Source organism: Rhinatrema bivittatum, chromosome 1 (genome assembly GCF_901001135.1).
Source record: "Rhinatrema bivittatum chromosome 1, aRhiBiv1.1, whole genome shotgun sequence".
NCBI lineage: Eukaryota > Metazoa > Chordata > Amphibia > Gymnophiona > Rhinatrematidae > Rhinatrema > Rhinatrema bivittatum.
Genome location: NC_042615.1, coordinates 581,606,120 through 581,622,520, shown reverse-complemented (window position 1 = coordinate 581,622,520; position 16,401 = coordinate 581,606,120). Strand labels below are relative to the sequence as shown.

General features: G+C 40.0%; 1 protein-coding gene across 1 annotated transcript in view; it reads left to right on the top strand.

The window, feature by feature from the left end:
* Window positions 1-9,848: 9,848 nt before the first annotated feature.
* The window catches only part of SHC3 (SHC adaptor protein 3), a 311,762-nt gene continuing 305,209 nt past the window's right edge, over window positions 9,849-16,401 (top strand). The window contains exon 1 of the mRNA XM_029618404.1: window positions 9,849-10,376. Within this exon, the coding sequence (XP_029474264.1) occupies window positions 9,849-10,376 (528 nt within the window). The remainder of the gene's footprint in view (window positions 10,377-16,401) is intronic.

Sequence of the window (16,401 nt, the reverse complement as noted above, 5' to 3'; positions counted from 1 at the left end):
GTTTTAAATGTGCTATTTGCTAACTTCATGGAGTGCACCCTAGTCCTTCTATTATCTGAAAGCGTAAACAACTGATTCACATTTATCCATTCTAGTCCTCTCATGATTTTGTAGACCTCCATAATCTCTCCTCTCTGCCATCTCTTCTCTAAGCTGAACAGCCCTAACTTCTTCCTCATAGGGGAGCCATTCCATCTCCTTTATCATTTTAATCGTCCTTCTCTGTATCTTTTCCAGTGCATCTCTATCTTTTTTTCATGCAGCAACCAGAACTGAACACAGTACTCAAGGTGCAGTATCACTATGGAGCAATACAGAGGCATTATGAAATTCTCAATTTTATTCACCATTCCTTCTCAATAATTCTTAACACTGTTTGCGTTTTGACCGCCGCAGTACTCTGAGCTGACAATTTCAATGTATTGTCCACTATGATGCCTAGATCTTTTTCCTGAGTGGTAACTTGTAATATGGAACTACATTATGGGTTATTTTTCCCTATATGCATTACCTTGCACTTGTCCACATTAAATGTCATCTGCTGTTTGGATGCCAGATCTTCCAGTCTCACAAGGTCCTCCTGAAATTTATCAATATTCACTTGTGATTTAACTACTCTGAATAATTTTGTGTCATCTGCAGATTTGATCACCTCACTCATCATTCCCTTTCCAGATCATTTATAAATATATTAGAAAGTGTCAGTCCAAATAGAGATCCCTGAGGCACTCCACTGTTAACCTATCTCCACTGAGAAAATTGACTATTTAATCCTACTCTTTGTTTCTTATCTTTTAATCAGTTTGCAATCCACAAAAATACATTACCTCCTATCCCATGACATTTTAATTTTCTTAGAAGCCTCTCATGGGGGACTTTGTCAAACGCTTTCTGAAAATCACTATACTACATCTATTGGCTCACCTTTATCCACATGTTTATTAACCCCTTCAAAGAAATGTAGCAGATTTATGAAGCAAGACTCCCCTTGGGTAAACCCATGCTGGCTTTGTCTCATTAAACCATCTATCTATATGTTCTGTGATTTTGTTCTTTAGAATAGTTTCCATGATTTTTAAGAGCAGAAGACTTGCCATACTGGGTTAGACCAAAGGTTCATCAAGGCCAGTATTCTGTTTGCAACAGTGACCAAGCCAGGTCACTAGTATCTGACAGCATCTCAAGGTATAGATAGATTCCAAGATGCTTATCCCAACAATAAGCAATGGATTTCTGCAACTCTACCTTAACAATGGTTAATAATGGTTTCCTGCAGGAACTTCTCCAAACCTTTTTTAAATGCAGCTACACTAATAGCTTTCATCACATCTTCTGGCATTGAATTCCAAAGCTTAATTATGCATTGAGCAAAAAAATATTTTCTATTAGTTTTAAATATGTTGCCTAGTAACTTCATTGTGTGTCCCCTGGTCTTTGTAATTTTTGAAAGAGTGAACAACTGATTAATGTTTACTCGTTCCATTCCACTCATTATTTTATAGACCTCTATCATATCTTCCCTCAGCCATCCCTGCTCCAAGCTGAAGAGTCCTAATCTCTTTAGCATTTCTTCATAGGGGAATTGTTCCATCCCCTTTATAGTTTTGGTCACCCCTTTCTGTACCTTTTCTAATTCTATATCTTTCTTGAGATGTGGTGACGAGAATTATACTCAATACTCAAGAAGAAGTTGCACCATGGAGCAATATAGAGGCATGATATTCTCTGTTTTATTCTCAATTCCTTTCCTAGTAATCCCTAGCATTCTATTTGCTTTCTTGGCTGCTGCTGCACACTGAGCAGAAAGATTTCAACATATTTTCAACGATGACTCCTAGATCGCTCCCGGACCCCCGCTGGACCACCAGGGACTTTTGGCAAGTCTTGGGGGACTCTCCTGACCTCCGCAAGACTTGCCAAAAGTCCAGCGGGGGTCTGGGAGCGACCTCCTGCACGCGGGCCATCAGCTGCCAGTAATCAAAATGGCGCCGATAGCCTTTGCCCTCACTATGTCACAGGGGCTACCAGTGCCATTGGTCAGCCCCTGTCACATAGTAGAAGCACAAGATGGTGCCGCCCATCCATTGCTCTTACCATGTGACAGGGGCTGACCAATGACACCGGTAGCCCCTGTGACATAGAAGGTCAAAGGCTATCAGCGCCATTTTGAATACCGGCAGCCAAGGGTGTGAGTGCAGGAGATGGTTCCCGGACCCCCCCCCCCCCCCCCCGCTGGACCACCAGGGAGTTTTGGTAAGTCTTGGGGGGGTCAGGAGGGTGGGGGTTGTACTTAATTCAATTTTAGCTGGGAAACGAATAAGAATTAACGCATGTACGTATCGGGGGCCCCCCTTGCCGAATGCAACGTATCTGCCCCCCCCGACAAATCCAAATCCCGAATGCAAAGTATGGCATCTCTGCACATCCCTATAGTATTCCATATTGTTTCCAGCTATGGAAAGTGCTCGTTCTGTGGTGGAGATGTGTTGGGTGAGTTTGGGAGAGGGTGTGGAAAGGGATCCTTTATAGGCGGATCTGGTGGGTCTGTTAGAGTGTTACGCTTGGGCTGAGTTCAGGGGTAGTGAACACCACCCAAAGGGGTGGCTCCAGGTGGAGAGAGACAGGGATGGCTGGAAACCGTGGCTGGGTCAGGGCAGACAGCAAGAAGCAGTGTCTGGGTCTAGGCTGGGTCAGGGCAGGCGGCAGAGCAAGGCAGGTCAGAAGGCCCGTAGGCCACACACACACAGACGGCCCGTAGGCCAGACACCGTAAGCGGGGCAAGGCAGGTCAGAAGGCCCGTAGGCCACACACCGTGAGCGGGGCAAGGCAGGCCAGAAGGCCCGTAGGCCACACCCACACAGAAGGCCCGTAGGCCACACACCTGTAAGCGGGGCAAGGCAGGTCAGAAGGCCCGTAGGCCACACACACACACAGAAGGCCCGTAGGCCACACACCGTAAGCGGGGCAAGGCAGGTCAGTAGGCCCGTAGGCCACACACACACACAGAAGGCCCGTAGACCACACACCGTAAGCGGGGCAAGGCAGGTCAGTAGGCCCGTAGGCCACACACACACAGAAGGCCCGTAGGCCACACACAGTAAGCAGGGCAGTGAGCCCGTAGGCCAAACACACACAGACAATAGAGCAGAGGGCCCGTAGGACCGCATGCACAGTAAGCAAGGCAGGGCAGGGCAGAAGGTCCGAAGACCATACACAGCACAAGGTAGAAGGCCCGAAGGCCGCGCAGGGCAAGGCAAGACAAGACAAGGTAGAAGGCCCGAAGGCCGCGCAAGGCAAGGCAAGGCAAGACCGAAGGCCCGAAGGCCACCAAGACTAGGCTAGACAAGACAAGGTAGAAGGCCCGAAGGCCGCGCAAGGCAAGGCAAGGTAGAAGGCCTGGAGGCCGCGCAAGGCAAGGCAAGACAGAAGGCCCAAAGGCCGCGCAAGGCAAGGCAAGACAGAAGGCCCAAAGGCCGCGCAAGGCAAGGCAAGACAGAAGGCCCGAAGGCCGCGCAAGGCAAGACAGAAGGCCCGAAGGCCGCGCAAGGCAAGGCAAGACAGAAGGCCCGAAGGCCACACAAGGCAAGGCAAGACAGAAGGCCCGAAGGCCACGCAAGGCAAGACAGAAGGCCCGAAGGCCACGCAAGGCAAGGCAAGACAGAAGGCCCGAAGGCAGGGCAAGGCAAGACAAGGTAGAAGGCCCGAAGGCCACGCAAGGCAAGGCAAGACAGAAGGCCCAAAGGCCGCGCAAGGCAAGGCAAGACAGAAGGCCCGAAGGCAGGGCAAGGCAAGACAAGGTAGAAGGCCCGAAGGCCACGCAAGGCAAGGCAAGACAGAAGGCCCAAAGGCCACGCAAGGCAAGGCAAGACAGAAGGCCCGAAGGCAAGGCAAGACAAGGTAGAAGGCCCGAAGGCCACGCAAGGCAGGCTAGAGCAGGGAGCCCAGGTGAGCTCGATGCCGAAGCACCGAGGCAACTGTCAGGCAGGGTTATAAGGGCACACCCAGAGCATAGAGTGGACAGAGGAGATGGACTGGGCCTGTCAGGAAAGCCAGCTCTAGAGGGGCCCCTGGTGGTGAGGCGGTTGCACAGCAGCCACAGCCGTAACATAGAGGTATGGTAATGAAGGGAATCATTAAGCCAGTGAATATTCTGGTTGTGAAGGGTTTTGTGAATAATTGTGATGCTCTTATGGAGAATTCTGGAGGGGATTGGCAGCCAGTGGAGGTCCTTAAGGATTGATGTGATATGTTCTGTTCTGCGGGAATTGGTGAGGATTCTGGCCGCTTTGTTTTGCAGCATCTGGAGAGGTCTGATAGTAGATGTGGGAAGGCCTAATTTAGGTTACTCTTCCCTAAGTGTATCACTTTGCACTTGTCCACATTAAATTTCATTTGCCATTTGCATGCACAGTCTCTCAGTTTTGTAATGTCCTCTTGCAATTTCTCACAATCCTATTCTCATTTAACAAATTTGAATAATTTTGTGTCAACTGCAAATTTGATCACCTCACTTGTTGTTCCCATTTCCAGATCATTTATAAATATATTAAAAATGAGTGGTCTCAGAAATGATCCATGGGGCACTCCACTATTCACTTTTTTCCATTGGGAAAATTTACCATTTAGCATTACTCTCTATTTTCTATCTTTTAACCAGTTTGCAATTCACAATAGGAGACTGCCTTCATCCCATAATTTTTTAATTTCTTAAGAGGTCTCTCATGAGGGACTTTGTCAAATGCTTTCTGGAAATCCAGATAACTATATCAACTGGCTCACCTTTATCTACATGTTTATTTATACCCTCAAAAAATGTAGCAAATTTGTGAGGCAAGACTTCTCTTGGCTAAATCCATGTTGGCTTTGTCCCATTAAACTATGCTTATCTAATTGTTCAGCAATTTTGTTCTTTATAATAGATTCTACGATTTTGCCTGGCACAGACTTCAGACTCACTGATCCGTAGTTTCCTGAATCACCCCTTGATGCATTACATTGGCAACCCTTCAGTCTTCCTAGCAATGAAATCAGGCTCACCATTCTATAGTCTCCCGAATCACAATTTAAGCACTTTTTAAATATTGGGGTAACATTGGCCACCATCCAATTTTCAGGTACAATGTACAATTTTAATGATAGGTTACAAATTACTAGTAATAAATTAGAAATTTAATTTGTGAGTTCTTTCAGGGACCTGGGATGTATACCATCTGGTCTGGGCAATTTGCTATTCTTCAGTTTGTCAATCTGGCTTACTAAATCTTCTAAGAGGACCAGGATTTGGTTCAGTTCATCTGAATTATCGCCCTTGAAAACAGTCTCTGGAATGGGTATCTCCCCAACATCTTAATTTGTATACACTGAATCAAAGAATTCATTTACTCTTTCCATGATGACTTTATCTCCCCTAAGTGCCCCTTTAACCCTTCGATAATCTAATAGTCCAACTCAATCCCTTGCAGACTTCCTGCTTCAGATATATTTTTTAAAGTTTTTATCATGAGTTTTTGCCTCTACAGCCAGATTCTTTTCAAATTCTCTCTTAGCCTGTCTTATCAATATTTTATATTTAATTGCCAATGCTTATGCTCTTTCCTATTTCTTCAGATGGATCTTTCTTCCAATTTTTGAAGGAAAATGTGGAATAAATTTGGACTGCGCTTCTAAGATGGTATTTTTATCAATGTCCATGCCTGTTATACACTCTTAACCTTTGTAGCTGCACCATTCAGATTTTGCCTGTCTTCCTCATTGTATCAATGTCTCCCTTTTGAAAGTTTAGTACTAGAGCTGTAGATTTACATATTGTCCCCCTATCAGTCATTAATTCAAATTTGATCATGTTATGATCATTATTGCCAAGTGGATCCACAACCATTACCTGCTTTCTGATAAGAATTAGATCTAAAATAGCTCCCTCTCTTATTGATTCCTGAAGTAATTGCTCCATGAAGCAGTCATTTTATTGTAAGTCACTTAGAGCTTTTTAAAAACATGAGTCAACAAAAATGGAAGTAAATAAATATATAATAAACAAGCCTTTGTCAACAATGTCGTAAATTGTTTTTGGCTAGGAAACAGAGGATTCTAGAAATAGGTGGGTCTTTTCAATTGAAATTTCCTTGTAAATGTATTCTCAAATACCATGGTAGTAGATATATTTTCTACGATGCAGCTCAGCTAGACAATTTTTTTTGATGAATAAAGCAGTTATTAATGTTGCTAGTGGTAGCTGTTATGGTTATAATACTGGTCCACTTGAGTAATTAGACTTATTTCCTTATTACATTTTTCTTTTTATTTCTCCCCAGTGTGAACTTATTTAGTCATATGGTCCTATTGTATCTTGTTTAGTATTTTGTGACCAATGCACTATTTTTTCTGTAACCAAGTTTATTTCTTGGAAAATTGTTTCAAAATTTAATAAAGATATAATATAAAAAAACCCAATAAAAAATGTCTTTGATGAGACCTTATTTGTAATACTGTGTAGAATTCTGAAGCCCGCACCTTCAAAAGGATATAAACAGGATGGAATCAGTCCAGAAGGCAGCTACTAAAATGGTTAACGGTCTATATCATAAAACATATGGGGACAGACTTAAAGACCTAAACATGTATACTCTAAAGGAAAGGATGGAAAAGGGAGATATGATTGAAACATTTAAATACTTCCAAGGAATAAATGCTCAGGAGTCAGGCCTCATTCAATAGAAAGGAGGATCTAGAATGAAGGGTCATGGAATTAAGGTAAAAAGGGGTAGACTGAAGGGCTGATAGACTGGACACAGGAATTGCCTCCCTGCTAAAGTGATGGAGACAAGGACAGCATCAGAATTAAAAAAAAAGCCAAAACATGGGATAAGCACAGAAAGTCTCTGAGAGAGGAAGGGATTGTAAAGCCAAGTGGGAGGTGTGCTTGGGCAGACTGGGTGGACTATATGGTCTTCTACCATCGTGCTCCATTTCTCTGTTTGACTGCAATTCTCATTAACATGAATAGTAATCATTTTTCACTTGTGTGATGAGATCCTGAATATTTTGGGTAGTGAGAAAGAAGCCAAGTTTTCAATAACATATACATTTTTAAAAGGGGAAAAAAATCCAAACATTCAGCTTTTGAAGTGTTCTTATTTTAGAACACTCTTTTCTTTCTAGAGATTTTAGAACTTATCTCCAGTGAGAGCCTGTAGGAAGCAGCTGCAGGTCTAGCAAGATGCTCCCTGAGCCAGTCTGGTTTCTCAAGGTGTGCAAATTGGCTGCCAGTTGTTATTATGTCTGTGAATGTGCTCTATGGCTCACCAGCAATGTCCGCAGTGGAACTGCAGGCAGTGTCTTGCCTTCTGTTTTTCAGTTGTGCAATGGTCTGCTTTATTGCTAGGCTTCTGCAGAGACACTGCTTTTTTTTAGAAGTACTGAACCAGTGAACTAAAAGGTTAATTATGTTTCTCAGCTTTTACCAACCCAGTTAGCATGGATGCTGAGGATCAGTCCTATCCTCCTGAAGGAAATGATCCTGGAGGGAACCCTGCCATAATTTTGAAACTGCCGGTGTCGAGTCCATTCACAGCAGTCAGATATCACAGTGTGTGCATTCATGTTCTTCTTCATGTAAATGAACCAGCTGAATGAAAGCCATGGGGTGGAAGACATGCTCGATGGAATGCTTTCTCCTATCCGCAAGATCCCAACCCTTTCATTTTCTCACCAAAATCATTTTCAGGGAACAGATGAGCTACTTGTCTCACAGCCACTTGCTTAGTTTTTGTCACTGCTGCGGCTGTAGGGACCCTTTGCACAAAAGACGTTGCCTGTGACAAAAATGGAACCTTCCACTATTTAGCGAGCCTTTGTTGAATGAGTCATCCAAGCGGTTTCTTATTGGCTCAGATGGCTGGCACCCAGGGGATTGCCTGGCAGAGGCTGCAAGGCCCTGCTTCATTCACAGAAATATTGGTATGCTAGCCAGCCCTTTCATTCACATAAACAGAATTTCATTCATATTTTGCAGGTTTGTTTTTTTTTTACCTATTTCTAATGAAGCAAGCCATTTAGGAATAATAACATATCTTTTTTTTTTGCCAGGTAACAGCAGAAATTATCTATGGTGTGTGCATTTTGCTGTTGCTATGCTAGCAGAGAGAGGAGAAAAAAATGAATGCTGTGTGGATACTGAAGCAGGTTTGCTGTATGATGATGAAAGGCTATTCTGCAGATCACTAGAAACCCGCTTTTCTCTTGAATAGGACATTTCTATTCTTCTTCTTCTGGGATCAGAGGTGCTGACTTCATTCAATGTGTCATACATGATGCTAATTAAGTACCTTTTATTTAAAGCTGTTTTAGAATTTTCCGTACTTGACGTCCTGCCACTTTTAGACATCGGAAAGAAAAATTGAAGATAATTGTTTCTTAACGTGCTGTGGTCATGCTCCTTTACATGAGAGAAAATTGCATTAGTGAACTTTTCTTTTTTTCAGTTTGAGTCTTAGAATGGCGTATTATACAATGGGATGCTAAATCTAGTTGGACGTTGGCATTACAGGCAGGATTTAGCAGGTAGGCTGGCTGAAATTTAAGTGCATTGAGTTTCAGCTATATTGGACCTTCGCTATACTGTGGGTATTTTGTCTTTATCAAACTCAACAAGGCAGGAGAACAAATTTTTGCTTCACTCTCTGTCTTCCAAAACAGTAGGTTTGTTGTTGGATTCTGTGCTTGTTAGTGGAGCCAGTCTTTTTTTTTTTTTGTGTGTCTGTTACTCTTTACCATAGTTGCAGATAAATGCTAATTTGGGTATTCCTGCTTTATCCCTTTGTTGCTCTGCACAGCTTCCTACATTTTGTTTGTGCTCAGGCTGCGGCTGCAGCTTTTCATTTCGAGTGTATGAGAATGGATTTCAGGAAGAAATGTGCATTTCCAAAGACTTTAGCTCAGAAAACGGCTTCTCCTGGGCTTGTGAGCATATATGGCTAATACAGTATAAATGATCTCTACCTCAAATAGTGCTGGAGCATAATTTAACATTTCTAACATTTAACACAATTTAACACAACTGCTCTGCCAGCATTTTGAAAAGAATAATTTATTTCAAAGGCACATTAAGACTGTTATGCTGATTTTGTGAAATTGTGAGTCCTTTTCTACCGTTTCTCTCTCACCTGTTTTTTACACAGAGGGTTTTGGTCACATTTTTTTTTAAAGATTATGTCGTTCTGGATTATAGCTTTTTGAAATCTTTCAAAGTTTGATCTTTTTCTGTGAGTAAATTGCACAGTTTTGCATATAACAGGGAGACGTTTTGCATGCTCAGAAACACTGCGGAAGAATCTTCCTAGCTGAACAGAATATTTTAGATTAAGCTAAGTTCACTTGTTGGAAACGTTTACCTTTAGTGGCAAAAGGGGGGAAAAATTAAAGGTTAGGAGGAAATATCTGTTTGAGAAGATAGGAAGAGGAAATTTGAGAATTGATTGGTTCTAGTGTGCTGTAAGTGGGTGGATTTCTGTTTTGTGCTACAGGAAGTGATTTACAGTGCTCACTGAGCCTTTTGTTGGAAAGGGTCTTCTCATTTGTGTGAGTCATGCTTATGCTGTGAGCGACTTGGCAGCTCTAGGCAGGACTGGGATCTCATAGAAAACTATTGCTTCACCCACTCTTAAAACCTGGAACCAAAAAAAAAATAATTTTTTTTTTTTGGAAAGGTTTTCTTCAGCCTCAATTTTTTTTTTCTAGTAGCACCGAAATTTTATTGTGTGTCCTCGCGGTGTTATGTGTTGCTGGCTATGTTAACGTAGGGTCTCTCTGGGTTGGCATCGGAACGTATGCAGGAAACCAGATAGAAGGGCATGCTTCAACGGACCAAGTATAACCGCTTCAGGAATGATTCTGTGACATCAGTTGACGAGCTGATACACAACTTATCCATGAACAGCAAGGTTTCAGCAGTTGCTACAACCTCAGCGACGCCCTCTTACCCGGTCTCGACCGAGGTTCTCCACAAAGATCAAGAAGATGGAGCCACCACTCTCTGTACCTTTATCCAGAAGGTGTCCCACTTAAAGCTCTCCAGCACAGGCATCAGGAACCTCTCCTCTGCAGTAAAGGAGCTCGCCGTCTCCAAGTTACAGGGCAGCTCGAGTGCACCAAGCTCAGCAGCAGGTTCTTCAGACAGCACATGCAACCTTGTCTCTGCTACTGCGTGCTCTCAGCAGGACATGAGCAAAATGAGCACAGGGAAAAAGCCACGCACTGAAGAAATCCATCCGGGCAATGAAGATTGGAATCAAAATAGCAGCTTTGTCAATAAACCTTCCCGAGGGTGGCTGCACACGAATGAGAAGATCCTGGGACCTGGTGTGACGTACATTGTGAAGGTTGGTCTGCTTTCCTTCCTTTCTCCTGTTTTTATCAATGAAAATCTCTACCAAATTCAGTGGCAGATTGTGGAGATCAAAGGGACAATCTTTGCTGTGTATAGTGCATGAAGTATATGTTTATATATATATATATATATATATATATATATATAACAAAGATGATCAAAGCTCCGTCTTAATGTGTATGTTATACCCTGAGAGCAGCAGACATGCACTTTAATTCTTTAGCAGTTAAGGTGCTTTTTGCAGTAATTTTAGAAGGACAGGATTAAAGAGTTCTGTGAGAAAGGATTTATTTATTTATTTATTTATTTGTGTCCGGTGATAGTCTTTCTTTAAATTATACTTGTCATCTTCAAGAAGATTTTTCTTTTTACAAAGCCAGTTAAATCATTTTTTTTTTTTTGCAATAAGCCAGGTGTAATTTTCCTATATAGTCAATTACTCCCCACATGTGCATGATTAAATATGGTGAACCCCCCACCCCCTTTCTAATTTGCATATATACATTTTTTAAAATGAAAAGCCTTTGAAGAAATAATAGTAATAGCTGGCTTAAAGTAGAAAATATGTCTGAGGAGTAATAGGCAATCCACAAACAGCAAAACCATTAGTGATTTTTTTCCCCTATCTATAAATAGAAACACGGATGCTGTGTTGTGAAGGCAAAAATGCAGTTTCATTTAGCTTATCTAGGATTCAGGCTCTCTAACAGCCTTCTGACGAATAGCTGAATAGCTGATGCTTTTTATCCTGGGCAATACGATATAGGAATTTCTGTTCGTGATAAATACCATTTAGACCTGTACATTAAACAAGCTTAAACCTCATAAGCCAGGAATCTCAGGGTTTGGCATTTGCATGTATTTATGGCTTGCACCGATGCTTCTGATGACTAAGGGCTCCAGTTTATATGTAGAAAAATGACATGAAGTAGTGTGGGGCTATAGAACTGAAATTGCATAAGAATCCATTTTAGGACTTCATCCACACATACTCACACACATGCAGGTGTACACAGTGTAGCTTAATTTTAATGTGGCTTTGTCCAACAGCTTACACTGTCCAGAAATAGTTCATTCAGGAAGTGGACAGTTCACCTTCTTTACTTACATTTGAATTCAATCAGGGAAAGTGCTTTTAAGGCATTCTGAATCAAGGGAATGCATTTGTATAGCTCAGATTTGTGAAGTTCAGATTGTGTACACCACATCATGGAGTGCTATTAATTCTATGCAAAAACAAAAAAGACATACAGCCGAAATGTAATTTCCCCACATACAGAACTGTAAATTGCAGCCTTCAGAGAAGGTTTCAGCTTGTTCTGTTCACTGTGGTACTCTGTTAGCCTGCTGCTCTCTTTCTGATGATAGATCTAAAGTGCATTTCTCAGTATGCATGTATGTATATATATTTTTTTTTTTCTACTCAAATCATTTGTTGCCTAATCTTCTGGTTTCAACAGGTTCTGTGCCATTTTCGGTTAGTTCATGAAAAGATGAAATCCACCAAATATAGTCCTCTGCTGGAGATACTATAACAACACAGTCACACACTGTTTGACATTTCTTATTCTAATACTTTCTAGTGTCAGATGAATCAAAAAAGGACCACAAAGATAATATAAGAGGTAGAAAAGTAGAGCTGAACAAGATCAGTTCATAAATAATCTTACATGAAATGTGACTGTACTTATAAGTGGATACTTAAATGCAACTTCAGTTACTTCAATTATTTCAGATTTATTGAAGCAGGGACATATTTTTGAATTATTTTATTTATGAAATAAACTATGAAGGAGAAACATAGAGTACATGTATTAACATTGAAATACATGCATCATCATTACATAAAATTAACAGATAATATTTTCACATTGTACCTTACATGCAGAGATACCTTTGTATGTGTTATGTAAATATATACCAAGTGGCAGCATTAGTTGTACAGTAGCTTTTGTACAATAAATCAGTTATATTAAGTAATTATTATTATTTAATAAACAAGGCTGTAAAAAATATGTAACTGTAATCTTGTTACATACCGTAGTTATAAACAAAACCACATGAAACTTGTGCAATCATTAAAGGTCACTAAACTTGAACAGTGACTAAAATTCAAAATGGAGGTTAAATATCAATATCAAAATCAATGACTAATATATAATAATGAAAAAAGTGCTAACCTACTTAATGATTTACCTGTTCATTAAGAAGCTGTGAATTTGCAGTGACATCTGCACTGTTTCAATAGCTAATAGCAGTACAATTTCCACATGATTAAATTGTTCCAGGGTTTTTGTGCATTTAAAGTCTCACATCAATGGACAGATAATATATATATAGTAAAGAATATATATAGTAAAGAAAGCATTCCAAGGCTACCTCTTGATTACATATTACAAATTTGGGGGCTAGTATCATATTTGATTAGTGCCATATGTCTTTCTGAGCATTCCTTATGCTATTAGTTCAATGAGACAAAAATGAGATTTTATTTTAAGTAGTAGAGCAGCTGCCATGTTTTGAAAAGAACATAACAGAGCCAATGATATTTCTCATGGTTCACATCAGCATCATAAAAATGACATTAGAGAAGACATATTGTGGATGGTGGGCAATTTGAAAGAAATTGGAATACTTCTTATTGTAATGAACAATATTCTTCTTATTGCATATGTGAATGTTAACTGTCAATAACCTAAGAGAAACAATGACATTTTTCAATTCTTTTTTAAGACAATGGGTTTTAATGAAAACTACTTGTCAGGTAGTTGAAAGAAAGAAATTAATTTATAAAATTATTGTAGATTTTGACCTTGTGGTGCCATCCGGTTATGAGTCACTTCTACCATCCCAGAATTAATTTTATTTTTGGCATTAATATTTGTCTTATGATTGTTATAACAACTTGCATCTACTACTTCTTAGGTTCACTGTAAAATCTTATTATACAATGGTGACTGAGTCATATGTATTTTTCCATTTAATGTACAGGTGCTATGTGCAGTTTTGTAAGAGAGGTTTACATATTCAAAATATTTCTGAAACAGAGTTCATACAAAATTGTTCTTGCTAAAATTGTATTTAGCTGTAGATGCAGTGCCTTACCAATTATGTAGAGATCCAGTAGTCTTTTGGGATCTCACTTATTTACTGAGTATCTTGGGTTCGCATGTAAATTAAATGAGAGAATAATATAATATGCATATTTTATTAGTTTATTGGTAGTATTGGTTTTAGGTGGTCAGATGATGGTCCTGATGGTGTTTTTGAGTTAAAATGAAAAGAAACATTAAGAAAATAGGCATTCTATATTTGGTTATACAGATGTGTGAAGAAAAGATAGAACTGCTGAAATAGTACAGTATTTTTTTGTGGGTGAGCAGGAGTGATGCTTCAGTTGGCCCCTGCTGACAGCAGACTGACATTGGAATCAAAGGGGGGAAATGGTTTCTTTGCTACCTGTTGAATTTCCTTGAAACTTGTCCATGATACAGCTAGTACATTTGGACATCATGCCTAGAGCATAACTGCGATCTACCTTAGTGTAAAACCTGACCATATAGTTAAACAGTGAAAACCTATAATCTGTGGAGATCTGAATTTAAAAAAGAAAATTTCAAAAACACAAGTAATTTCATTTGAATGGCAGTCCATATCATAAAATAAAAATGACAAATGTCCTTGTTCTACTAAAAACAAAAGGGTACATATGCAGGACAATAAGAGTAGCTCATGGAGAGGTAGTTGATCTATAAAGCTGCAGTTATCACAAAATGGACTCTTCACCATTTGGAGTAATAACATCTCAATGTTAATATACTCAGACAAGACTATACGTACCAATACATCAAACCATGATCACAGCAGATAAAGATTCTGTGATCTCAGTATCATTTAACATATTGTCTCATAATGTTCCTTGACTACTGTAGTAAAAAGTCTTTGATTACAATGGTGACTTTGTGTGTTCCTTTTTTCAGGGGGTTCTGAAAGAAGAGTATATAGAACAGGGGACAGGGATTTATTTTTCACCAGCTATCATCGGCATTTCATATATTATTTTACTGGCTTTTGCTTACTTATGGGCAGGGACGGCAGGAGGCATTAGGCAGACTAGATGGTCAACTAGGGCACTAGAAGTGGACGGGGCGTCATGGTTCAATGTCAGGGCAGCATTTTTGAAAAGGAACGATTCATGCGCTGGGAGGTGAGGGTGAGCGACATTGCGGAACGGAGCTCTGGAGGTGTGGTTAACTGTGAATTGATCGGGAAGGGGGGGGGGGAAAGAGTGGGAGAGAGGGAGAACATGATGGGGTGATGACGTCTTCGCCTAGGGTGGCAGGACACCCTCGCACCGGCATTGCTTGTGGGAATAAATGAAATATCAACCCCATGTGTTGAGGAAAATTCCATTTAAAATATGTGAGAGGTATTTGCTAGGAAAGAATCATTACTTGACACAATGATGTTGGAATATTTTACTTTATTTTACAAGCTGTCTTTGAAAGTATACCAAGGATTCCTAAGTCTGAATTTGTGGCTGCAGATTTTTCAGCTTGGTCCTCTGAGTACATGTGCCACTCTTTGGGAAGGGCAGTTCTGCAATACACTACTGAAAATTTGCAGGAAAAACCTCACTCACTGCAGAAAAGGAAATGTCTGCTGACTAATTTATCTATGGTGGCAGTAGATAAACAACATATGTGTGTGTATATTTGCCAGATACCACTCAAAATTTGGGGCCAGGGAGCAGCAGGGCAGTAGCCTTGAAGGGTTTCTGCTAGAATTAAGAGCTTTTTGTTGTTTGATCTGTTATTTTCTGTTTGCTTCTTTACATGGATCACATCAGATGTACAACCAGTGAGGTCATTATGTTCGATAGTGGAGAACATAAAGAGATGGGTAATTTTTCAATAGCGTAACTCTATGCATTAAAAAGAATGATCAAACAATGGCAAACTACAAATCTCCAGGGCTTCTCTCTCTATTCCAGATTAATTTATTTAAGGCTTCTGCACAATCCTCAGGCAACCCTCCAATGATATAGAATCAGAAAAGTGGATGTCCTTTTTATGCCTTGCTGTATCTGATACTTTGATAGAGTCAACCATTAAATGACATTTAAAATTATCTGTGAAAAGCTTTACAATATTGTTAAATAAAATACATATCCATGTATGTTCACTGAAAAATGTTTTATGCTTTCCGGATGTCATGTACAAATACAGATTGTGAGGAAAAAAATTGTGCTCATACCCACTGTTTCCTCCAATGTGAAGCAAAATAATTAAATTACAATAGAGAACAATTTGTCCTAACACACTGCTTTGATAGCTACCAGTTTCACACTAAGATCCATCCCTTTATAGTGATACTATTTTTATGCCTCTATCTGCTTTCATTATCTTTGTTTAGTGAGAGAGAAATGTAAGACATACAAGAGAAGCATATTTGCTGCATATAGTCTGCTGAGCTAGCTGATCAGCATTATGTTTATGCTGAAAATAATACTGAAAGGAGAATTATGACAATAGTCTATAGCACAGTTCTCATATAAAGTTATTGTAATACATTTGAAAACAGTTTTAAGTGCATTTTATGATACTTGAAGAGAATCATACTGGTTTTACAGCTGAAAACCAGTTTGAAATCTTTTCCAAACTCACTGAGTAAGAAGGCTAAATGAAGACTATGGTATAATACAAGTCTTTCACATTCTTTGACCTCCAGTACATTTTAAGAAAGAAAGCAAGGCATTGTTTGAAGTAGCTCCATAATCTAGGAGAGCTAATTTAGACCACTGAGTCTGGACATCATCTTTTCAAGTTATGAGAGGCAATAACCATGTAACCAGAGAATACTTGTTGCAAATCCAAGTTGCAAGGTGACAGACAGACTGCATATTTATTTTGAGAAGCCGATCAGTAGGAAATTACAAAAACTGTAGGCAAAGTAGTAAAAATGATGACAGCAGTACAAGGATGTAGGAAAGCAAAAGTTTCATGTCATGAACAGTT